The sequence below is a fragment of the Salmo salar genome, chromosome 13, assembly GCF_965601325.2.
Source record: "Salmo salar chromosome 13, fSalSal1, whole genome shotgun sequence".
NCBI lineage: Eukaryota > Metazoa > Chordata > Actinopteri > Salmoniformes > Salmonidae > Salmo > Salmo salar.
Window position 1 is genome coordinate 51093543 of NC_138303.1, and position 26781 is coordinate 51120323.

The following is a 26781-nucleotide window of genomic DNA, read 5'->3' on the forward strand; positions in this document are numbered from 1 at the left end:
AAAATAAGCAGCTGTAAAAGTGGAAATGGAAATGAAAAGGCCTCATGGTGGGGCTAGAGGAAAGGTCAAGTGGTCACCAAATCAATAGGTTTCTTCCACTTGGGGTCTTGATTGTGCACAACAAATGTTATGGCAATCGAGTCATTACTTTGAGATATATCTTGTTCTCAGTCTGTTCTCAGTCTGTTCTCAGCCTGTGGGCATCATGTGTGTAGTGATCCAATATCCATAGCCATGCCATTTAACGGTTATCACTGGCCCTTGCTCAGCCTTACTCACCAAGAGCCCAGCACCGAGCCTTCTTGCTAGCAAAGTCACTGATCAAGTCTTTGAAGTCCAGCTTTCTAGCTAACTGACTTTCAATGGACAGCATGGCAAGACTGCAAAGCCTGTCCTGGGACATAGTGGACATTTTTTACATTTTACATTTTAGTCATTTAGCAGATGCTCTTATCCAGAGCGACTTACAGTAGTGACCTCAAATAGTTGATCAGTTTTAGCTTACTGAAAGCTCTCTCGCCACCAGCAACAGTCACAGGCAGCGTGCAAAATATACGTAAAGCCATGTACACTTCTCCAAGAAATGCTTTGCAGCTGCATCTTACAAAATGCATTCAGGTGACCAAGAGGGGACAAGTTAGGGGGGAAAGTGGCAGCATATACAGTGTTCAGGTGTCTTACTTCCTTTTGAAACTCAGGTGTAAGAGCTCTGGAATACTTAATGATCAGTGGTTGGCACACAGAAGGGACTTTATCCTCACTAATCTGCTCAACTTTAGAACAGCAGAAAATGATTCTACAATTTTTGCAGTGGTGTGGAACCTAGTGTTCAAGTCACTTATGATGTTGTCCATAGCAGTAAAAACACTGTGTTCCGAAACCCCGTTGCTGCACTGTCCTGAGCTGTCTCCTCTTAAGAGGTCTCATCAAGGAATCTCTTCCTTTTCCTCTGGCGGCTGTGTTCCTTGCTAAATTGAGGTGCAACATCCATTTGCGTAGCAATCAGTGTTGCCTCAGACAGGAGAGACACTCATCCATCTCTAAGAGCCTGCATCTCTTTCTTTAAGGCACTGATATTGGTTGCCTCTTTGTCAAGTGAGATTTTTTTCCTGACTGGAGAAGCACATTCCTGTCGTCAATGGATTGCAGTACCTGCAATTATGCCAACTGAAATGTCATTCAACACAATGCTGCTCACCTCCTTTTTCAGTTGGGAGTAGGGCTGGTTCAGGGGTATGGAGATGGGAAGACAGGGCTGCTGAGCCTGAAGCTGCATCTGTTGGGCCTGGCACCAGGCAGGGGCAGGGACAACTGATTTAGTATTAGCTTGCTAAAAGTTTGCCTGCATTGATTAAATGTCGGCTAAAAGAGGAGCAAAATGTAAACACTCAGAATATTCTTTGAAGATATTAAGTAAATCATTTTAGTGGAGCTAAGGCAGCCTATATAACTATGGACTAAGCTAACAGGTTCGTTTCCACCACTCACGGACTACACCCATCTTCTTTTGTGAAAAATTGGGCGACAGCTTTCTTTTCTCTCTCCTGTCTTTCTTTTCTTTCTTTTCGTTTTTGGAAGCCAGATTTTTCTTCAGGAAGCTGAGATATGATGCTCCACCGGCACTCCTCACTCGCAATTCACTGCTAGCAAGTATCGTTCGCGGCTGGTTTGGGGCCAGGACCGAACCATTTCATGGAAATATGATATTACTGATGATAGATTAATCATTTAATATTGAAAACAATGTACCTAATGTTCTAATAATATTTTAGTGACCCTGTCAGTCACAGGCCCTTAGAATCGTCCTAACCCTAACCCCAAATCAAGAGCTTCATCCACACATTGTGGAGAAGAACATATTCTAATTAGAAACCTATTGCGCATCTCCGCTGCTTTTTCTAGATAGTCCTCTGTGGATTGGCATATATGGCAGTCTGAAAAACAGGTTTCTTGGAAGTCCTCTTTTTATTAATGGCTCAGAGTGGAAGCTGTCCCCCTGTAAGAGTATGTCTGTCCGTTTTTTTTCTGTACAGAGTTGTAAACAGGGTTCCATTTGATTTCTCAATCCACATATTGAGGTAATGAACACGTTGTGTCACATTCCATAGTGAATTTGAGATTGGGGTCAATGTCATTGAGTAATGCCATAAAGTCAGAAAGCTCTTTTCCCGTGCTTCCCCATATGCAAAAAATGTCATCCATATATCGATACCACTTCAGGACTTTATTCAAAAATTGATTTTCATTGTTAACAAAACGTTCTTCAAAATGACCCACATAAAGGTTAGCATAGCTTGGAGCGAATGTGGAGCCCATCAATGTTCCATTCGTTCCAAATAGTGAGCTAGGGCTCCCAGCCCCCCCCCCCCCCCCACACACGGGGAATGCTGGTACATAGACACTCGACATCTGTGACCAAAATTCAGTCTTCTGTTAATCCCGTTATTGGTGAGATCTTATTTATGAAGTTTATAGTCTTTAACGTATGAAGGAAATGCTTGCACGAGATTTAATAAAATACTCTACAAAGATCGACAATGGCTCTAGCATTGAGCCTATTCCTGCAACCACTGGTCTTCCTGGATAATTGCCTTGTGTTTTAGGTTTGTGTAATATCGTCAAAATGTACAGGCATGGATGTATAACACATTTGCAGCAAAGATATTCATATTCAGGTTTTGAGATAAGGTGGTTTAATAGGGCTTGCTCCAGATTAGAGCTAATATCTATTTGGAACACCTGTGTGAGATCAACACTCAGTTTTCTATAGAAACGTTCAGGGCTGTGCTTCGGTGGACACACGGCTCTCGACCTTCGCCTCCCGAGGCCATACGAGAGTTGCAGCGATGGGACAAGACTATTGAATATAATAAAAAGGGTGCACATTTTATTTTTTTTACAAATGAGAAAAATAAATTGGATGGGTATAATTTGTATGTTTAAAATGACTAAATCGGGTAATTTTGTATACGTTTATTTAAAATTGCATCAGCCGCTTCTGGGGAATTCTGGTAAGATGCCAGGAAAGTCGGCTGAATTCCGGTAGAAGGAAACGGCCCGATGTACTTGGGATGATTCTAGACAGTCATTAATTTTGATTCCGGGCCGAGTGTCACCAGCAAAGCACCCCCACACCCTAACACCTCCTCCTCTATACTTTACGGTGGGAAATACACATGCGAAGATCATCCGTTCACCCACACCGCGTCTCACAAAGACATGGCGGTTGGGACCAAAAATCTCAAATTTGGACTCCAGACCAAAGGACAAATTTCCACTGGGCTAATGTCCATTGCTCATGTTTCCTGGCCCAAGCAAGTCTCTTCTTATTGGTGTCCTTTAGGTGTGGTTTCTTTGCAGCAATTCAACCATGACGGACTGATTCAGTCTCCTCTGAACACTTGATGTTGAGATGTGTCTGTGTACTTGAACTCTGTGAACTATTTATTTTGGATGCAATTTCTGAGGCTGGTAATTCTAATAAACTTATCCTCTGCAGCAGAGGTATCTCCGGGTCTTCCATTCCTGTGGCGGTTGTAATGACTGGGCAGGAAGTAGGTGCAACATTTTAATAACAGCACCACGCACACGCCACTAGCCTAAGGCAGTATGCCAATACACAAGAACAACACCAACTGGTGAGTGAACATGGGAGAGTGACATATAAATGGGAGGAATTGATGAAGGTAATGGAGTCCAGGTGTGAATGATAATGATTAACAGGTGTGCGTAATGATGAGTGCCAGGTGTGCATAATAATGAATCCCAGGACCGGTGGTTAGTACTCTGGCAACGTCATACGCCAGAGGGGAGGAGCAGACATGACAGCGGTCCTCATGAAAGCCAGTTTCATCATAGCACTTGTAATGATGGACTGTCATTTCTCTTTGCTTATTTGAGCTGTTCTTGCCATAATATGGACTTGGTCTTTTATCAAATAGGGCTATCTTCTGTATATTTTGATTTGTTTAACACTTTTTTGGTTACTACCTGATTCCATGTGTTATTTCAGTTTTGATGTCTTCACTATTATTCTACAATGTAGAAAATAGTAAAAATAAAGAAAAACCCTTCAATGAGTAGGTGTACTAAAACTTTTGACCGGTAGTGTAGGTCTTCATGCTCTCTTGAGAACCTTGATGATCTCAAAATGGAGTCAGATGGTAGTGGTAAGCGCGCTGAGGTTGAGCTAGTCCAGGATGAAATGGGCCTACCTGCGGCAACAGTTGTAGTGGAGACTTCCAACGTTTGTCTGAGAAACCTACCAGAGATCATTTTGGACCGGTAGGAGTGAGATATTTAGAAAGAGTGGATTCCTGCATTTTTCAATTCGTGTGCTTTGCTCTCCGCTAAAAGGGGTGATCAGCGGGGTAGCATTGAGTGTATAGGTAAATCAAATGAAAAGTAATATTCCTAGTGTTTGTGGCGCCTGGTGGCAATGGTGAAACTGAGAATACTCTGTCTTGTTGCGCTTTGACACAGAGTTTCTTCCTGATAAGGTCAGGTTAGGTTATATTTGCTATTCTGTGAGGGCCTATGTTCTGAACACGCTTCGGTTCTATACGTGCCAAGGATTCAGACATGTTGCAACAGTGTGTAGAAGGGAGATCCCATGATGTGAGAAATGTACCGGAGGGCATATTCAGAGGGAGTGTACAGTTGGGATACTGAAAGCACTGTGTCAACTGTGGGGGTGCCCATGCAGCTGGGGATCCGAAGTGCCCTGAGAGAGAGGTTGAGATTGCCAGAGTTCGAGTGGGGCTAAAAAGTTTCCTATGTTTAGGCATTGAAGAGAGCTGAGGATAGCCTAGGGGTGAGTGAGTGGACTGGGAGTCCCCCAGTGAGTAGGCCTGAAGAGAGAGTCAGAGAGGATGAGTTTTAGTAAGGTTGGATTTTTTGCGTCGATGGAGTGGAAATCACAGAAGATAAATGTGGTAGTTGCAGCAGCAGAGAAATATTTGGGTGTGAGATTTTAATGCAGAAGATCTACAGGAAGTTTAGAGAGCAGGGGTTCCATCCTCCCAGGCCGACGGCCTGGTGTAGGATCGTTTAGAGCCAAAGTATTGGGATGGTGAGGTGGGTTTTTAGGGATAGTGAATAGGTGCATGGTTAGATGGTGGTGCAATTTAAGTTTTTACCATTCCCCTTTTCCCTTTTGTTTTTTTGTTTTGTCACAATGTGGAATGCACATTCCCAACTGAGGAAGTCAGCAATACGCCAAAAAGCGTCTATTCTGACAGAAATTCACAAGAAGAAGAAGAAGTAGATTTGCTTGATTGCGGCATTGACTATGTTGGTTGGCAAGCAAAACTTGACATTAGACATAGTTCCCAAAAGTGAACTGGTCTCATCGACTTGACATAACATAGTAAATGTAAATCCGGTACATTCAAATTAGTATGATATGTTACGTTTGGTATGGTTACATAAGACAGATGGTTACTTGTTTGGGGTGGGCGTATAATGCGAACGTCTAGCAACCCAACGGTTATGAGTTTGAACCTCATCACGGACAACTTTAGCAACTTTTCAAATACTTAAGTTACTTTGCAAATACTTAGCATGTTAGCTAACCCTTCCCCTAACCCTTTAACCTAATTCCTAAACTTAACCCTAACCTCTAACCTAGTTAACGTCAGCCAGCTAGCTAACGTTAGCCACCTAGCTATAATTCGTAACACACACACACACACACACACACACACACACACACACACACACACACACACACACACACACACACACATATATATTGTTAAACCTTTATTTAACTAGACAAGTCAGTTAAGAACAAATTTGTATTTCAATGACGGCCTTGTTCTGGGGCAGAAAGATAGATTTTTACCTTGTTAGCTCGGGTATTCAATCTTGCAACCTTTCGGTTACTAGTCCAACGCGCTAACCACTAGGCTATCATACATTTTGCAAATTTGTAACATATCATACGAAATTAGTGACTGACATTCACAAATTAATACATACCATACAAATCATCCTAAATGGAGTTGTAGATTTACCTACAGACTAATACAAAATATTCTGAGACCAGGTTGGGTAGCTAGCTATCTTTACATTTTAGCAGAAGCTCTTATCCAGAGCGACTTACAGTATTAAATCCATACATTTTCATACTGGACCCCCTTGGGAATCAAACCCACAACCCTGGCATGTGGACGCCACGCATCACCATCCTTGCACTTTGAAACCAATGTATAGCACAGTTCACCTGGCAAAATGGCTGAAATTGGTGGGCTTGTTACACATTGCAAGCGACTGCCAACTGACTGATATACAATTCCCTTTCCATCATAAATAACTAACTCACATTATTATTTGTAGATCAGTCAGTCACAATTTACCCATGATCTTTACCCATGATACATTACGGTTTTGATCCTCTCAACCACAGCCAGTCCGGTCAGTTCGAGCTGGGCAAACTTAACACAGTCAGTGCGATACGTTTAAAGGCGAATGCATACACATTATTTGTGTTGAACTATTATAACTGGGTCTTGTAATCTTGTTGTTGTTTAATTGAGAATAACAAGCATCACACATGCGTAAATTACACGCAGTTTTGATACGTTTCCGTAAATTACCGCGTCTTTGTTCGTCACATCATATTGGCCGTGTTCGAGAGCATCAAAACGACTGCATGCGACTGCCGACTGAATAATCTACAAATCACCCTGCATCATAAATAGCGATTTATTATAATTTGTAGATCAGTCAGGCAGTCACAATCTACCCATGATGCATTGCGGTTGTGATCCTCTCGAACACGGCCAATGTGGGAAGTGGTGGTGCTGAAGAGGCAACAACGAAGATGGCGTGCTGTGGGAATTGCTTATGTTGTCACTGCTGCTGCAGGGATGAAGAGACCCGAACACCCGAGGAACTGGTGAGAGAGAATCTGTATAATGTCTTATAATGTGTAGAATTGCCTCAATGTGCAAAATATTGTGTGTGAGTTTTCCAAGGAAAACTGAGCCTATGTCCTGACTTCACCCTGGCTGGAGAAAGCTCCACCCTGTTCTGTTCTGTTCTGATCTATGGATATCTCTCAATGCTAACTTAGGTAGCTAACTATGTTGCACAATAGCTTGATAAATAAATATTGAGTTTGACTATGTTACAGAATATAGCTGTCAGTAACATTATAGGCTAAATAAATGTTTTGGGGTAATGTGTTCTGTGAGTCAAAATAAACAACATGACAGCTAGCTGATAGTGCTGAGCAACTATGCTAACTAGTAGCCACTGGCAATACGCTAGCAAATATTTTTTATAACTAACCATCCTTGTTTTATCTGTGACTCTAGCTTGATGCTTGCCAAGCACGACCGATGCCATTTGTTTATGCATGATGTGCATTGTCAAACACCCTATCGGACTGTTTGACAAGGGGGCATTATTTGTCGAGGAAGTGTATGGTTAAATAAAGGTTACATTTGAAAGAGCGCAACGTTAGCATCTAGCTATTTGTTTCCATCCAGCTATTCACAGCCTTGTATGACTCAGGAAGAAACCTCAGACAACAGCTTGCTCTTTTGTTGGGGTTATTGTGGGGCACATAGTACTAGCTGTAGTAAGTGCCAGGTATCTTTTCATGATGACTGGGAAGGTGCACTGCATAACCTTATTTGTCAGGCTGAGAGTAGTTTTGTTTCGTTGTTTTGTTATTGTTCATGCACAATGATGGCAGTGTCACATTCTTCTAATTTCCAGACTATTCTTGGGGAAACTCAAGACGAAGAGGATGAGATCCTTCCAAGGAAAGATTATGAGGTGATGAAATCCCTTTGAAGCAGATCAAGATGTTGGCCTAACTCAGTATGAATGAAGGGAAAATAGACACACCCAAATGAGCATCAGTGTAGCTCTTGACTATCCTGGTTGCCAGTCTGTTTTGGCTTTTTTGCCAACTCCTTATGGAATTGTCATGTCAATGTAAGGCCTGACAATGACAATGGAGTAGGCAAGAGCACAAAATAATATGGGACCAGGCTACCTCTTGACCACGTCTGTTACCTGCGTATCATTGAAATTTCTCTCTGCAGAAAAACAAACTACAGAATGAATTCAATTAAACACACACTGACTCCTCTTCCAATGGTTCTCTCTATATTTTGGCAGAGCCTGGATTATGACAGGTGCATCAATGAACCATATGTTGAAGTTCTGGAGGAGATGAACAATAAGGTATACTAAGAAATTAATTGTGGTATTGGTATTGTGATAAATAAGCCTACATTTTGAGTTAGTTACAAAGTCGTTACTAAGTCATTAAGTATGTGGTTAGACCACCAACTACACTAGAATGCCTTTGTTTTTTTTACAGCTTCTGAAAATATCATACTTTTCATTTCCACAAACTGCATATTGCAATTGTGCTGTTTTCCATCTCTTCTAACATGGGTTCTTCTATCGCATTATTAGAGAGCCAAAAAGTATGAAGCTGTGAGGTGGATGCTGGTGTTTGCCATTGGAGTTTCAGTAGGCCTGGTAAATGCAATCATGTTCTATGCTGGATGAAGAATCAGACATTCAGATTTTTGGTTGGCTTACATACCGGTATGTTAGCGATAAACAATGGACCTCTGTACATTCTCTGGAAATAATGTGTATGACGAAGGTATGGATGATGTGCAGGTGCTTCTGACATATGTCTGCATGCTTTGAAAAAAATAATATGCATATTAAGCTCTTATTAACACCATTCTCTTTTCTTTCAGGTGGGTGTTTTTGTGGACTTTTTTGTACGCCTTTTCACTCAGCTCAAATTCAACTTGGTGGGAAAATGTATCTTTTTTTGAAGATGGAATATTTCACTCAAAGTCTATGCCTAATTGATAATGTCTTTCTGATGTTGAACATTGCAAATCAACATATTGTATTAGTTGAGAGCAGTGAGGTGTTGTGTGGCCGACAATGCTTTTCCTTAGCCAGTGTGTGCTAGCTGTGGAGGAGTGCAGTGAGAAAGGCTGCCTGGCTCTTTCGCTTCTTGAGCTACTGGCCTTCAACATGATGTTCATCTTCATCGCCAGTGTGTTGGTCCTCATTGAGGTAAAGACGCTCTACACAAATACCTAACATGTCCTAACATGCTATTATGTCCTTACATGTTATTGTTATGCTATACATTAGTAAGATGGCGCCGACAGACATGGCAGCTCTGCTTCTAGCTCATAAGCAACTTTGCAGTATTTTGTTTTTTTCTGTGTTGTTTCTTACATTATTAGCCCAGAACGTTTTTTTGTGTTGTTACATATAGCCGGAAAGAACTTTTGGATATCAGAGTGGCGGTAAATCGGCAGCGTTACGACCAGGAATACGACTTTCCCGAATTGGATCATTTGTTTGTACCCCCCAGGGCAATTGAACTTATCCCAGAGGCTGCTCCAAGTCATCGCCGGCGGAGAAGAGGTATTCACACCATCCACCACATCCGAGTTTGTTACTCGCTAACGTTCAATCTCTGGAAAATAAAGTAGTCGAGCTCAGGGCGAGGATCTCCTTCCAGAGAGACATCAGGGACTTTAACATACTATGTTTCACGGAATCATGGCTCTCTCAGGATATACTGTCCCCGTCCATACAGCCAGCTGGGTTCTCAGTTCATCACGCAGACAGGAATAAAAAAAACTCTGGGAAGAAGAAAGGTGGTGGTGTATGTTTCATAATTAACTACACAAGGTGTGATTGTGATAACGTACAGAAACTCAAGTCCTTGTGTTCACCCGACCTAGAATGCCTCACAATCAAACGCCGACCGTATTACCTCCCAAGAGAATTCTCTTCGGTTGTAGTTACAGCCATGTATAGTCCCCCTTAAGCCAATACCCCGACGGCCCTCACGGAACTACACTGGACTTTATGCAAACCACATATCCTGAGGCCACATTTTATTTTAGCTGGGGATTTTAACAAAGCAAATTTGAGTAAAACACTACCGAAGTTCTATCAACACATTGACTGTAGTACTCGCTTAGAGAAAACACTAGATCACTGCTATTCGCCTTTTCAAAATGCCTACAAGTCCCTCCCTCGCCCTCACTTTGGCAAATCAGATCACAACTCCATTTTTCTCCTCCTTTCCTATAGGCAGAAACTCAAACAGGAAGTACCAGTGCTAAGGTCTATTCAAAGCTGGTCTGACCAATCGGAATCCATGCTTCAACATTGTTTTGATCACGTGGAATGGGAAATGTTCCGGTTAGCCTCTGAGAATGACATTGACGCTTAAACGGACACGGTGACTGAGTTCTTTAGGAAGTGTATAGGGGATGTTGTTCCCACGGTCACTATTAAAACCTACCCTAACCAGAAACCGTGGATAGATGGCACATTTGCGCAAAACTTAAAGCGCGAACCACCGCATTTAACCATGGCAAGGTGACTGGGAATATGGCTGAATATAAACAGTGCAGTTATTCCCTCCGTAAGGCAATCAAACAGGCAAAACGTCAGTACAGAGACAAAGTGGAGTCTCAATTCAACGGCTCAGACACGAGATGTATGTGGCAGGGTCTACAGACAATCCTGGATTATAAAGGGAAAACCAGCCACGTCACGGACACCGACGTCTTGCTCCCAGACAAGCTAAACGCCTTCTTTGCCCGCTTTAAGAATAACACAGTGCCACTGACGTGGCCCGCACCCAAGGACTGTGGGCTCTTGTTCTCTGTGGCCGACGTGAGTAAGACATTTAAGCATGTCAACCCTCTCAAGGCTGCCGGCCTAGACGGCATCCTCTAGCCGCGTACTCAGAGCATGCGTAGGCCAGCTGGCTGGAGTGTTTACGGACATATTCAATCTCCCTATCCCAGTCTGCTGTCCCCTCTTACTTCAAGATGTCACACCATTGTTCCTGTACCCAAGAAAGCAAAGGTAACTGAACTAAATGACTATCGCCCCATAGCACTCACTTCTGTCATCATGAAGTGTTTTGAGAGGCTAGTTAAGGATCATATCACCTCTACTTTACCTGACACCCTAGACCCACTTCAATTTGCTTACCGCCCTTATAGATTCACAAGACAATGCAATCGCACTGCACACTGCCCTATCCCATCTGGACAAGAGGAATACCTACGTCAGAATGCTGTTCATTGTCTATAGCTCAGCCTTCAACACCATAGTGCCCTCCAAGCTCATCATTAAGCTTGGGGCCCTGGGTCTGAACCCCGCCCTGTGCACCTGGGTCCTGGACTTCCTGACAGTCTGCCCCAGGTGGTGAAGGTAGGAAACAACAATTCCACTTTGCTGATCCTCAACACAGGGATCCAGGGCCTCAGCCCCCTCCTGTACTTCCTGTTCATCCATGACTGTGTGGCCAAGCACGCCTCCAACTCAATCATCAAGTTTGCAGATGACAACAGTAGTAGGCCTGATTACCAACAATGATGGGACAGCCTACAGGGAGAAGGTGAGGGTGCTGGTGGAGTGGTGCCAGGAAAATAACCTCAAAGTCAACAAAACGAAGGAGCTTATCGTGGACTAAAGGAAACAGCAGAGGGAGCAACCCCTATCCACATCGACGGGACCACAGTGAAGGTGGAAAGCTTCAAGTTCCTCGGTGTACACATCACTGACAATCTGAATTGGTCCACCCACACAGACAGTGTGGTGAAGAACTTCAGGAGGTTTTTTCAACCTCAGGTTTACAGATGCACAATTGAGAGCATCCTGTCGGGCTGTATCACTGCCTGGTACGGCAACTGCACCGCCCGCAACCGCAGGGCTCTCCAAAGGGAGGTGCGGTCAGCACACAATGTCACAGGAAGATGAAAAAGATCATCAAGGACATCAACCATGCATCAAAGCTGGGTCCGAGAGACTGAAAAACAGCTTCTATCTCAAGGCCATCAGACTGTTAAATAGCCATCACGGCTGATCAACCCTGCACCTTAGAGGCTGCTGCCCTATATACATAGACATGGAATCACTGTCCACTTTAAAAATGGAACACTAGTCACTTGAATAATGTTTACATACTGCTTTAACCATCTCATGTGTGTATATAGTGTATTATATTCTACTGCATTTAGTCAATGCCACTCTGACATTGATCATCCTAATATTTCTTAATTCCATTCTTTTACTTTTAGATTTGTGTATTGTTGTGATTTGTTAGATACTACTGCACTGTTGGAGCTAGGAACACAAACATTTCACTACACCCGCAATAACATCTGCTAAATATGTGTATGTAACCAATAAATTTGACTTGATTTTTAAAGTCAACTCCTGATAAATGCAGTAGCTTGGGACTGTCGTGATACCATGTAGTTATCAGAGCAATTAAAAAGGGACCTATATTACACTTCAATGGAGTTTACGCTTATCTGAAGTGTACTTGTCAGGAGTCTACTGTACTGTACTGCCTGCATGCCTGCCTGTACTGAACATGCTCATAATCCCTTTGACAATACGCTTTGACAGCTTATTATCAAAACCTCTTTTTTTTTTTTTTTTTTTTTTACACCTGTTGGATAGTTATTTTGGTTTTCTTTGCTTGTCTGGTGGTATCACATCAGATTTGTCCCAACTCCTACTGATTGTCCCTTTCCTGTGTTCTTTAGCCTGTAGCTGCAGGCTCGGGAATTCCTGAGATCAAGAGCTACCTGAATGGAGTAAAGATACCTGGAATAGTCCGGCTACGGACTTTCGTCTGCAAGGCTATCGGAGTCCTCTTTACCGTATCCGGAGGTACTACAAAATAGATGGAACAAGGTCATATTCACTAGGCACCAAACGGAAGACAACTGAAACAGAAAGGGACTACCTGAACTTGTCCAATAGAAACAGTAGTTATTTTGCTTTCCTTTTCAAAACATTTTGCTACAGTGTGCACTAATGAATACGACCCCTGACTTTCCAACAGATGCAAACATTATAGCATTTAACTAAAAGGAATCCAATGGCAAAGCGTCTGTTCCGCCTCTAAGTGTTTGATCCCTCAGGTCTGTTTGTGGGGAAGGAGGGTCCAATGATCCACAGTGGAGCCATCGTGGGAGCCGGACTCCCTCAGTTTCAGAGCATCACTTTCAAGAAGATCAACTTTGACTTCCCCTACTTCCGCAGTGACAGGTACAGTAGCATACTCTGTAAAGTGCTAATAGTGCAGTTGTTCATCATTATAAGTTAAATCTCTGTGCTTAATCTTGATTTCAGGGACAAGCGGGACTTTGTGTCGGCGGGAGCGGCGGCCGGGGTGGCGGCTGCGTTTGGGGCACCAATAGGGGGCACCCTCTTCAGCCTGGAGGAGGGATCCTCATTCTGGAACCAGGCGCTCACCTGGAAAGTGGTAGGTCAAAGGTCACAGACAGAGACGCATGCAAACACACACACACACACACAGGCTATTTTTCTGTCATTGTCAGTCAGCCTGGTCTGAAGTACCACTATCTTCCTGTTTACCCCCCAGCTCTTCTGCTCCATGTCGGCTACGTTCACCCTCAACTTCTTCCGCTCGGGGATCAACTACAACAAATGGGGCTCGTTCCAGCTCCCTGGCCTGCTCAACTTTGGAGAGTTCAAGGTACAAGCACTCATTCACGTTCATGTTGTGGAGGTGTGCAGATAGTGTTTGTGGGTCTGTGTGTGCATATAATGGTTTAGCGGCTTGAGTTCTATGTCTCCATGGGTGTCCATCCCTCTCCCACAGTGTTCAGACGGGGATAAGAAGTGTCACCTGTGGACGGCGGTTGACCTGGCCTTCTTTGTCCTGATGGGGGTGGCGGGAGGGCTGCTGGGGGCCTTCTTTAACTGTATCAACAAGAGGCTGGCCAAGTACCGCATGAGACACGTCCACCCCAAGGCCAAGTTTGTCAGGTACCTGCTAGGAGTGATATGTACATACACATATACACTTCATTGTAGTGACAGTTGCGTTGCTGCAATGCTTTGTTACAAATTAAACTTTTGTTTTTCAAATTATCAATATATTTAACTTCCCCATCTGAGTGGAAAGGCATATTTCTCAAAGGGGTTACAGTGATTTGTGTTTCATGTCATATTCTTTGTCTGGTCCCTGGGAAGAGTTCTAGAGAGTCTGCTGGTTGCCATGGTGACCACGGTGGTGATCTTTGTGGCATCCATGACATTGGGGGAATGTCGTGACTTGGCCTCCACAATCACCAACAACAACACGACAGCTCTGGTACGTTTGGCAGAGCTCAACTTTATAAAAAAGTGAAGCTTATAAAAAGAAGATATGAACAGCCGAAAAACAACGTCATAATCATCCTAAAACAAGCACTAAAAGCATATTGAAACATAACGAGACCATAAAACTACGTATATTCATACAAAAGCCATCCTTAAAAAGTTTATTGGTGTTTTCTGTTGCCTCTCTAACCTCAGATTGGCTGACTGAGTTGAATGAAGTGAAATGGCATTGATCCCAACCGTGCTAGTGTTCAGGAGGGTGCAACAATGAAGAACATTCAGATAGAAGTGTATTGTATAGAACCGATATGATGGTCTGTCATGTAGATTAGGGAATCCAGATAAAAATGTAATGAGTAGCTTTGTCTGCAACGTACTGAACGCTTCAACTTACTGAATATACCCCATTTTCAATGTTTGACTTCACTGAACATACCAAAGTTTCAACATTCAATGTTTTTAATGGTGTAAATGAACCGATTCATCGGGCAGCACACACCGTCACTCCAGGGTCAGCCATTGTGTTAATATTTTAATGTTTCAATCTATGGCATAGACATCACCTCTATTCCAAAACTGTTTTCCCAGGTCTCTAGTCTAGTGTACACTCAAGTCCTTCAGAAGTGGAGTTTCACATTTTGAATACGTCCCACATCGGACAGACATGTATACAGTGCATACATGTAACTAAAGTTAGAAACATGCTCACATTCAATGGTTTTGTTACAATGGTAAAATGTGTGATATGGCGCTTTATCTAGGTGTCCCTCAACGAAGACGTCATCAACTCTACAATCCGCCAGTTCTTCTGCCCCAACAAGACGTACAACGACATGGCCACTCTGTTCTTCAACCCTCAGGAGGTGGCCATCCACCAGCTCTTCCACCAGGACGGTGAGACAAGGGCTGTTCTTGGATCAGTTTAGCCTTTTAGATAATGATGAATGAGATTATGGACAGGCTCCCACCTGATTTTAAGGGCAAAACTGATCCCATGCCTGTACTAAACTGCATGCTCAATAATCTCTATTTAAAGTACTTCTTAGTTCCAGGACTAGGCTTAATCTGTGTTTTCTTTGAACAGGGTCCCTGGTCTCTATACACATACACACCGAAATATGTTTGTGTACTGGTGATGGCTACACTTTAGTTAATCATTATACAGAACATAATGAACACCTCTGTGGCCAACTGAAAAATATCTGATGTGATTGGTCAAAATACCAAGTAGTGGAAGAAAGATCAGCGTTGGACTGCCATGTGTAAACGCAGCCTTAGTGTGTGATTTCCTGTGTTTTCTGTCTGTCTCTGTAGGTACGTTCAGCCCTGTGACGCTGATTGTGTTCTTTGTGCTGTACTTCCTGTTGGCGTGCTGGACGTACGGCGTGTCGGTGCCCAGCGGCCTCTTTGTGCCCTCGCTGCTCTGTGGCGCCGCTTTCGGACGCCTGGTGGCCAACCTCCTCAAAATGTAAGACCAATGTTCTGATAAAGTTCTCAATGTTAGGCCAACGTTCTCATAATCAAATGTTCTCAGTGTTAGGCATGATCTAATGTACGCAAATTGTTAGGCTGTCATTCTCATTGTAATTTTTTTTCCCGAAATGTAAACCCAACGTTCACATAGTCAGTACTCAAATATGTAAGCCCAACTGTCTCATAACAAAATGTCCAGGAATGGTAATGGTGTATATCAGATTCATTCATATGTAAAGTACCAGTCAAAAGTTTGGACACACCTACTCATTCCAGGGTTTTTCTTTATTTGTACTATATTCTACATTGTATAATAATAGTGAAGATATAAACTATAAAATAACACATATGGAATCAAGTTGTAACCCAAAAAATATATTTGAGATTCTTCAAGGTAGCCACCCTTTGCCTTGATGACAGCTTTGAACACTCTTGGCATTTTCTCAACCAGCATTATGGGGTAGTCACCTGGAATGCATTTCAATTAAGTGTGCTTTGTTGAAAGTTAATTTGTGGAATTTCTTTCCTTAATGCGTTTGAGCTAAATCAGTTGTGTTGTGACAAGGTAGGGGTGGTATATTTGGTAAAATACCAAGTGTATAGTATGGCAAGAACAGCTCAAATAAGCAAAGAGAAATTAATTTAAGACATGAAGGTCAGTCAATGTGGGAAAATGTAAGAATTTTTAATGTTTCTTCAAGTGCGGTCGCAAAAATCATCAAACGCTATAATGAAACTGGCTCTCATGAGGACCCCGCCACAGGAAAGGAAGACCCAGAGTTGCCTCTGCAAGCAGAGGATAAGTTCATTTGAGTTACCAGCCTCAGATTGCAGCCCAAATAATTGCTTCAGATTTCAAGTACACAGACACAACTCAACATCAACTGTTCAGAAGAGACTGCGTGAATCTGGCCTACATGGTTGAATTGCTGCATAGAAACCACTGCTAAAGGACACCAGTAAGAAGAAAGGACTTGCTTGGGCCAAGATATACGAGCAATGGACATTAGACTGGTGGAAATCTGTCTTTTTGGTCTGATGAGTCTAAATTACAGATTTTTGGTTCCAACAGCCGTGTCTTTGTGAGACGCAGAGGAGATGATCTCCGCATGTGTGGTTCCCACCGTGAAGCATATAGGAGGAGGTGTGATGGTGTAGGGGTGCTTTGCTGGTGACACTGTCTGTGATTTAAGCCACACTTAAACAGCATGGCTTCCACAGCATTCTGAAGCGATATGCCATCCCATCTGGTTTGTGCTTAGTGGGACTATCATTTGTTTTTCAACAGGACAATGACCCAACACACCTCCAGGCTGTGCAAGGGCTATTTCGCCAAGAAGGAGAGTGATGGAGTGCTGCATCAGATGACCTGGCCTCTACAATCACCCAACCTCAACCCAATTGAGATGGTTTGGGATGAGTTGGACCGCAGAGTGATGGAAAAGTACCCAACAAGTGCTCAGCATATGTGGGAACTCCTTCAAGACTGCTGGAAAAGCATTCCAGGTGAAGCTGGTTGAGAGAATGCCAAGAGTGTGCAAAGCTGTCATCAAGGCAAAGGGTGGCTACTTTGAAGAATCTAAAGTACATTTTGATTTGTGTAACACTTTTTTGGTTACTACGTGATCCCATATGTGTTATTTCATAGTTTTGATGTCTTCACTATTATTCTACAATGTAGAAAATAGTAGAAATAAACCCTTCAGAAAGTATTCATACTCCTTGACCCACATTTTGTTGTTATATACTGCTCAAAAAAATAAAGGGAACACTTAAGCAACACATCCTAGATCTGAATGAAATAAATAATCTTATTAAATACTTTTTTCTTTACATAGTTGAATGTGCTGACAACAAAATCACACAAAAATAATCAATGGAAATCCAATTTATCAACCCATGGAGGTCTGGATTTGGAGACACACTCAAAATTAAAGTGGAAAACCACACTACAGGCTGATCCAACTTTGATGTAATGTCCTTAAAACAAGTCAAAATGAGGCTCAGTAGTGTGTGTGGCCTCCACGTGCCTGTATGACCTCCCTACAACGCCTGGGCATGCTCCTGATGAGGTGGCGGATGGTCTCCTGTGGGATCTCCTCCCAGACCTGGACTAAAGCATCCGCCAACTCCTGGACAGTCTGTGGTGCAACGTGGCGTTGGTGGATGGAGCGAGACATGATGTCCCATATGTGCTCAATTGGATTCAGGTCTGGGGAACGGGCGGGCCAGTCCATAGCATCAATGCCTTCCTCTTGCAGGAACTGCTGACACACTCCAGCCACATGAGGTCTAGCATTGTCTTGCATTAGGATGAACCCAGGGCCAACCGCACCAGCATATGGTCTCACAGTCAGGCTACCTCTGGCGAGCACATGGAGGGCTGTGCGGCCCCCCCAAAGAAATGCCACCCCACACCATGACTGACCCACCGCCAAACCGGTCATGCTGGAGGATGTTGCAGGCAGCAGAACGTTCTCCACGGCGTCTCCAGACTCTGTCATGTCTGTCACGTGCTCAGTGTGAACCTGCTTTCATCTGTGAAGAGCACAGGGCGCCAGTGGCGAATTTGCCAATCTTGGTGTTCTCTGGCAAATGCCAAACGTCCTGCACGGTGTTGGGCTGTAAGCACAACCCCCACCTGTGGACGTCGGGCCCTCATACCACCCTCATGGAGTCTGTTTCTGACCGTTTGAGCAGACACATGCACATTTGTGGCCTGCTGGAGGTCATTTTGCAGGGCTCTGGTAGTGCTCCTCCTTGCACAAAGGCGGAGGTAGCAGTGCTGCTGCTGGGTTGTTACCCTCCTACGGCCTCCTATACGTCTCCTGATATACTGGCCTGTCTCCTGGTAGCGCCTCCATGCTCTGGACACTACGCTGACAGACACAGCAAACCTTCTTGCCACAGCTCACATTGATGTCCCATCCTGGATGGGCTGCACTACCTGAGCCACTTGTGTGGGTTGTAGACTCCGTCTCATGCTACCACTAGAGTGAAAGCACCGCCAGCATTCAAAAGTGACCAAAACATTAGCCAGGAAGCATAGGAACTGAGAAGTGGTCTGTGGTCCCCACCTGCAGAACCACTCCTTTATTGGGGATGTCTTGCTTATTGCCTATAATTTCCACCTGTTGTCTATTCCATTTGCACAACAGCATGTGAAATGTATTGTCAATCAGTGTTGCTTCCTAAGTGGACAGTTTGATTTCACAGAAGTGTGATTGACTTGGAGTTACATTGTGTTGTTTAAGTGTTCCCTTTATTTTTTTGAGCAGTGTGTGTATATATATATATTTCTGTATTTCATTTTCACTTCATCATTATGGGGTATTGTGTGTAAAAAAAAAAAAAAAAATATATATATATATATATATATATATATATATATATATATATATATATATATATATATTTTTTTTTTACACACAATACCCCATAATGATGAAGTGAAAATGAAATACAGAAATCTAATTTACTTTAGTATTCCCACTACTGAGTAGAAGCACCTTTTGGCGGCGATTACAGCTTTGAGTCGTCTTGGGTATGTCTGTACCAGTTTTGCACATCTGGTTTTGGGGATTTTCTCAAATGTTTCATTTTCTCAAGCTCTGTTAAGTTAGATGGGGAGTGGCAGTGAACAACAATCTTCAAGTCTTTCCACATATTTACAATGGGATTCAAGTCTGGGATTTATCTGGGCCACTCAAGTCTTTCACATTCTTGTTCTGAAGCCATTACAGCATTGCTTTGGCTGTATGCTTTGGGTCATTGTCCTGTTGGAACATACATCTTTGCCCCAGTCTAAGGTCGTTTGCAGTCTGAAGCAGAGGTCGACCGATTATGATTTTTCACCGCCGATACCGATTATTGGAGGCCCGAAAAAATAAATAAAAACATTTTGTAATAATGACAATTACAACAATACTGAATGAACACTTATTTTAACTTAATACATCAATAAAATCAATTTAGCCTCAATTAAATAATGAAACATGTTCAATTTGGTTTAAATAATGCAAAACAAAGTATTGGAGAAGAAAGTAAAAGTGCAATATGTGCCATGTAAGAAAGCTAACGTTTAAGTGCCTTGCTCAGAATATGGGAACATATGAAAGCTGGTAGTTCCTTTTAACATGAGTCTTCAATATTCCCAGGTATGAAGTTTTAGGTTGTAGTTATTATAGGAATTATAGGACTATTTCTCTCTATACGATTTGTATTTCATATACCTTTGACTATTGGATGTTCTTATAGGCACTTTAGTATTGCCAGTGTAACAGTATAGCTTCCGTCCCTCTCCTCGCTCCTACCTGGGCTCGAACCAGGAACACATCGACAACAGCCACCCTCAAAGCAGCGTTACCCATGCAGAGCAAGTGGAACAACTACTCCAAGTCTCAGAGCGAGTGACGTTTGAAACGCTATTAGCGCGCACCTGCTAACTAGCTAGCGATTTCACATCAGTTACACCAGCCTAATCTCGGGGGTTGATAGGCTTGAAGGGGTGGGTATAATTTGTGGAACGTTCCAACAGGAATCTGTTACAAAAAAACGTAAAGTAAAAGGTTGCCAACCAACAACGCATACAAAGTAGCAACGCATACAAACCTTGCTAACTAGCTGCCGAATAGGCATCAACTCACCACGTAGCTTATTCTTAATGTTTGTCCATAGGCAACCAGAGTGAGGACAGACATTTTTCGGAATAAACGTGATGAGTGAAAAACGCAAAGAAATAGACCATTCTCTACCCGGTATCTTATTCTGCCGCTATACAACTTTGTATGCGTTGTTTTTTTGGCAACCTTGTTATTTACGAAGTTTTTGGAATAGATTCCTGTTGGAACGTTCAGAAATACGAGCCTTAGGTCATTAATATGGTCGAATCCAGAAACTATCATCTCGAAAACAAAACGTTTTTTTTTTTTTTCTTCAGTGAAATACGGAACCGTTCCGTATTTTATCTAACGGGTGGCATCCCTAAGTCTAAATATTCCTGTTACATTGCACAACCTTCAATGTTATGTCATAATTACGTAAAATTCTGGCAAATTAGTTCGCAACGAGCCAGGCGGCCCAAACTGTTGCATATACCCTGACTGCGTGCAATGAACGCAAGAGCAGTGACACAATGTCATGTTAGCATGCAATATTAACTAAATATGCAGGTTTAAAAATATATACTTCTGTATTGATTTTAAGAAAGGCATTGATGTTTATGGTTAGGTACATTGGTGCAGCGACAGTGCTTTTTTCGCAAATGCGCTTGTTAAATCAACACCCGTTTGTCGAAGTAGGCTGTGATTCGATGAGAAATTAACAGGCACCCATCGATTATATGCAACGCAGGACACGTTAGATAACTACACATGGTTGATGATATTACTAGTTTAACTAGTGATTGTGTTAAGATTTATAGTTTTTTATAAGATAAGTTTAATGCTAGCTAGCAACTTTACCTTGGCTTCTTGCTGCCCTCGCGTAACAGGTAGTCAGCCTGCCATGCAGGCTCCTCGTGGAGTGCAATGTAAGGCAGGTGGTTAGAGCGTTGGACTAGTAACCTGAAGGTTGCAAAAACGAATCCCCCCTGAACAAGGCAGTTAACCCCCGTTCCTAGGCCGTCATTGAAAATAAGAATGTGTTCTTAATCTGACATGCCTAGTTAAATAAAGGTGTAAACATTTTTTTTAAATATATTTTTTTAAATCGGCAAATCGGTGGCCAAAAAGACCGATTACCGATTATTATGAAAATGTGAAATCGGCCCTAATTAATCGGCCTTTCCGATTAATCGGTCGACCTCTACTCTGAAGCAGGTTCTCATCAAGGATTTGCCTGTATTTGGCTCCATTTATTGTTCCCTCTATCCTTACAAGTCTCCCAGTCCCTGCCGCTAAAAAGCATCCCCATAACATGATGCTGCCACCACAATGCTTCACGGTAGGGATGGTGTTAGACGGGTGGTGAGCTATGCCTGGTTTTCTCCAGACATAGTGCTTTGCATTCAGGCTAAATCGTAACATTTTTGTACACAGAATATTTTGCCTCATGCTCTGTCTGTCACATGCCTTTTTGCAAACTTCAGGCATGCCCTCATGTGCCTTTTGCCAGACGGAAGCCACTCCTGAGGAAATCTCCCATAAAGCCCAGATTGGTGAGAGCATGCCTGGAGTTTAATGTAGAGACTGAGACTGTTGTCCTTATGACAGGTTCTCCCATCTCAGCCAAGGAACTCTGTAGTTCTGTCAGTCGTCATTGGGTTCTTGGTCACATCCCTAACCAAGGTCCTTCTTGCCCGGTTGCTCAGTTTGGTCGAACGGCCAGCTCTAGGCATAGTCTGGTTAGTTCCATATTATTGAGACCGCTGTGCACTTGGAAACTTTCACTACTGTAGAAGTTGTTTTATACCCTTTCACAGATACAGTGCTGTGAAAAAGTATTTGCCCCTTATTTCTTTGCACATTTGTCACACTTAAATGTTTCAGATCAAACAAATTTAAATATTACACAAAGATAACCCAAGTAAACACAAAATGCAGTGATGATTTTTTAACTTATTTTTTTTAGGGGAAAAAGCTATCCAAACCTTCATGGCCCTATGTGAAAAAGTAATTGCCCCCTAAACCTAATAACTGGTTGTGCCACCCTCAGCAGCAACAACTGCAATCAAGCGTTTGCGATAACTGGCAATGAGTCTTTCACTTCGCTGTGGAGGAATTTTGGCCCGCTCTTCTTTGCAGAATTTTTTTAATTCAGCCACATTGGAGGGTTTGAGCAGGAACCGCTTTTTTAAGGTCACGCCACAGCATCTCAATCGGATTCAAGTCTGGACTTGACTAGGCCACTCCAAAACCTTCATTTAATTATTTTTTTTTTTAAGCCATTCAGAGGTGGACTTGCTGGTGTGTTTTGGATCATTGTCCTGCTGCAGAACCCAAGTGCACTTCAGCTTGAGGTCACGAACTGATGGCCATTCTCCTTCAGGATTTTTTGGTAGAGAGCAGAATTCATGGTTCCATCAATCACAGCAAGTCATCCAGGTCCTGAAGCAGCAAAGCAGCCACAGACCATCACACTACCACCACCATATTTGACTGTTGGTATGATGTTCTTTTTCTGAAATGCTGTGTTACTTTTACGCCAGATGTAACGGGACGCACACCTTCCAAAAAGTTCAACTTCTGTCTCATCAGTCCACAGAATATTTTCCCAGAAGTCCTGGGGATCATCAAGATGTTTTTTTGCCAAAAGTGAGATGAACCTTTATGTTCTTTTTGGTCAGAGTGGTTTTCGCCTTGGAACTCTGCCATGGATGCCATTTTTGCCCAGTCTCTTTCTTATGGTTGAGTCATGAACACTGACCTTAACTGAGGCAAGTGAGGCCTGCAGTTCTTTTAGATGTTGTTGTGGGTTCTTTTGTGACCTCTTGGATGAGTCGTCGTTGTGCTCTTGGGGTAATTTTGGTAGGCCGGCCACTCCTGGGAAGGTTCACCACTGTTCCAAATTTTCTCTATTTGTGGATAATGGCTCTCACAGTGGTTTGCTGGAGTCCCAAAGCTTTAGAAATGGCTTTGTAACCCTTTCCAGGCTGATAGATGTCAATTACTTTGTTTCTCATCTGTTCTTGAATTTCTTTGGATCGCAGTATGATGTCTCGCTTTTTGAGATCTTTTGGCCTACTTCACTTTGTCAGACAGGTTCTATTTAAGTGATTTCTTGATTCAACATGTCTGGCAGTAATCAGGCCTGGGTGTGGCTAGTGAAATTGAACTCAGCTTTCCAAAAAATGTGATTAACCACAGTAAATTCATGATTTAACAAGGGGGGGGGGGCAATTACTTTGTCACTTAGGGCCATGAAGGTTCGGATAGCTTTTTTCCTTTAATAAATAAAATGATCACTTAACTGCATTTTGTGTTTACTTGGGGTATCTTTGTGTAATATTAACATTTGTTTGATCTGAAACATTTAAGTGACAAATGTGCAAAAAAATAAGAAATCAGGAAGGGGGCAAATACTTTTTCACAGCACTGTATATGCTTCATCAAAGTGCCATCTCAGAGATCTACCGTTGAAGTCGGAAGTTTACATACACTTAGATTGGAGTCATTAAAACACATTTTTTAACGACTCCACAAATTTCTCGTGAACAAACTATAGTTTTGGCAAGTTGGTTAGGACATCTACTTTGCATGACACAAGTCATTTTTCCAACAATTGTTTTCAGACAGATTATTTCACTTACCATTCACTGTATCACAATTCCAGTGGGTCAGAAGTTTACATACACGGAGTTGACTGTGCCTATTAAACAGCTTGGAAAATTCCATAAATGTATGTCATGGCTTTAGAAGCTTCTGATAGGCTAATTGACATAATTTGAGTCAATTGGAGGTGTACCTGTGGATGTATTTCAAGGCCTACCTTCAAACTCAGTGCCTCTTTGCTTGACATCAGGGGAAAAATCTAAAGAAATCAGCCAAGACCTCAGAAAAAGATTTGTAGACCTCCACAAGTCTGGTTCATCCTTGGGAACAATTTCCAAATGCCGGAAGGTACCAGGTTCATCTGTACAAACAATAGTACGCAAGTATAAACACCATGGGACCACGCAACTGTCATACCGCTCAGGAAGGAGACGCGTTCTGTCTCCTAGAGATGAACGTACTTTGGTGCGAAAAGTGCAAATCAATCCCAAAACAACAGCAAAGAACCTTATGAAGATGCTGGAGGAAACAGGTACAAAAGTGTCTATCCACAGTAAAACGAGTCCTGTGTCGACATAACTTGAAAGGCCGCTCGGCAAGGAAGAAGCCACTGAAGAAGCCACTGGAGAAATGTCCTCTGGTCTGCTGAAACGAAAGTAGAACTGTTTGGCCATAATGACCATTGTTATGTTTGTAGGAAAAAGGGGGATGCTTGCAAGCCGAAAAACACCATCCCAACTGTGAAGCACGGGGGTGGCAGCATCATGTTGTGGGGGTGCTTTGCTGCAGGAGGGACTGGTGCACTTCACAAAATAGATGGCGTCATGAGGAAGGAAAATTATATGGATATATTGAAGCAACATCTCAAGACGAAAGGAAGTTAAAGCTTGGTCGCAAATGGACAATGACCCCATGCATACTTCCAAAGTTGTGGCAAAATGGCCTAAGGACAACAAAGTCAAGGTATTGGAGTGGCCATCACAAAGCCCTGACCTCAATTCCATAGAATATTTGTGGGCAGAACTGATAAAGCGTGTGCGAGCAAGGAGGCCTACAAACCTGACTCGGTTACACCAGCTCTGTCAGGAGGAATGGGCCAAAATTCACCTAACTTATTGTGGGAAGCTTGTGGGAGGCTACCCAAAACGTTTGACCTAAGTTAAACAATTTAAAGGCAATGCTACTAAATACTAATCGAGTGTATGTAAACGTCTGACCCACTGGGAATGTGATGAAATAAAAGCTGAAATAAATAATTCTCTCTACTATTATTCTGATATTTCACATTCTTAAAATAAAGTGGTGATCCTAACTGACCTAAGACATGGAATTTTTACTAGGATTAAATGTCAGGAATTGTGAAAAACTTCTGACTTCAACTGTATAGACAGTTCCTTGGATTTTATGGTATAGTTTCTGCTCTGACATGCACTGTCAACTATGCACTGTCAAATATGTTTCTTTCTAAGTCTTGTCCAAACAATAAACAATTGAATTTAGCCACAGGTGGACTCCAAGTTGTAGTGACATCTCAAGGATGATCAAAGGAAATTGGATGCACCTGAGCTCAATTTGGAGTGTCATAGCAAAGGGGTCTGAATATTTATGTAAATTAGGTATTTGCAAACATTTCTAAACTAATTTTCACTCTGTCATTGTGGGGTATTTTGTGTAGATCCATTTTGAATTCAGGCTGTAACACAACAAAATGTGGAATAAGTCAAGGGGTATGAATACTTTCTGAAGGCCCTGTATATGGATCTGGTTTCTATGATTTGAAATCCTTTGGTTTGGAAATCTCTCAACTACTTTCCCAGCACCAAACTACAGTGAGATATATATATATATGTGTGTGTGTGTGTGTGTGTGTGTGTGTGTAGCTGCAGTGTAACTTCCCATGGAGTTTGTATCTCTTAGAATGTGTAAAAATGCCAACAAAGCTACATTTTAAAGTTGACATCCTCTGAGAGGGAATCTGCTGATTGGGCATTTTCTCTAAGCGCTTCTCTCCCACTCTTTCTGAGTTTTTCTCTCTTTGACCCAGTTGTCCTCTGTACTCTGCTTTGTCAGCCTCAGGCCTTTTGAGTTCTTGGGTTCCTGCAAGTAATGACTGCTTTCATGTGCCATGCTGGGGCCCTTGTAATGCCTGTGGGAGATTGTTAACTTAGCTAAAAATTAAATTTCTCTTGGCGTTTTGGACTGTAGGTGCCAGTTCATTGTCTCACTTCAGATAGTGTGACTTGTGAGTGTAATGCCACCTGTTGGAAGATAATGCAAACTGTCTTATCAAAACATGATAAATATGTTGATTTACAGTTGATTTACATAGATTCGTGGTGGTCTGAGGTATAAGAAAATAAAGCAGTTTGAGAGGACAATGCTAGCAATAAGCCTTAGAGTCTTTCCTTAGTTATCTCTATCAAACTGACCGCTTCCTGTTGCCACAGCAACCTGGGGATGGACATCTACTCTGGGACCTTTGCTCTGATTGGTGCAGCCGCCTTCCTGGGAGGTGTGGTCCGGATGACCATCAGCCTGACTGTCATTCTCATCGAATCGACCAATGAGATCACCTACGGCTTGCCCATTATGATAACCCTCATGGTAAAGTACACCTCATTGATTTGAATTTACATTCACAATTTAGTACACTTGCATCAGTTGGTACTTACAGGATTACGTGTGCGCGTATGCTCAGGTGGCCAAGTGGACGGGGGATTTCTTCAATAAGGGCATCTATGACATCCACATTCATCTGAGAGGAGTGCCACTGCTGGAGTGGGAGACAGAGGTCGAGATGGACAAGTAAGAAAATAATACTACATTTATGAAAATAAAGATCAGTGGTCATTGTATCCAAACCCACTTTCAACTAACACATTTCTCTTCAGTATACACACATAATCTGTATATATGTGTCCCTTTT

General features: G+C 42.5%; 1 protein-coding gene across 1 annotated transcript in view; it reads left to right on the plus strand.

Annotated features, from left to right (window-relative positions):
• The first annotated feature begins 6430 nt into the window (after positions 1–6430).
• clcn6 (Cl-/H+ antiporter 6) overlaps positions 6431–26781 on the plus strand; it is a 32344-nt gene continuing 11993 nt past the window's right edge. The window contains exons 1-16 of the mRNA XM_014136526.3: positions 6431–6901; positions 7729–7788; positions 8137–8202; positions 8440–8505; positions 8736–8802; positions 8960–9066; positions 12585–12711; positions 12966–13092; positions 13177–13309; positions 13430–13543; positions 13670–13836; positions 14044–14164; positions 14934–15066; positions 15487–15640; positions 26303–26459; positions 26554–26660. Coding sequence (XP_013992001.1) covers positions 6827–6901; positions 7729–7788; positions 8137–8202; positions 8440–8505; positions 8736–8802; positions 8960–9066; positions 12585–12711; positions 12966–13092; positions 13177–13309; positions 13430–13543; positions 13670–13836; positions 14044–14164; positions 14934–15066; positions 15487–15640; positions 26303–26459; positions 26554–26660 — 1781 coding nt within the window. The 5' untranslated portion in view covers positions 6431–6826. The remainder of the gene's footprint in view (positions 6902–7728; positions 7789–8136; positions 8203–8439; positions 8506–8735; positions 8803–8959; positions 9067–12584; positions 12712–12965; positions 13093–13176; positions 13310–13429; positions 13544–13669; positions 13837–14043; positions 14165–14933; positions 15067–15486; positions 15641–26302; positions 26460–26553; positions 26661–26781) is intronic.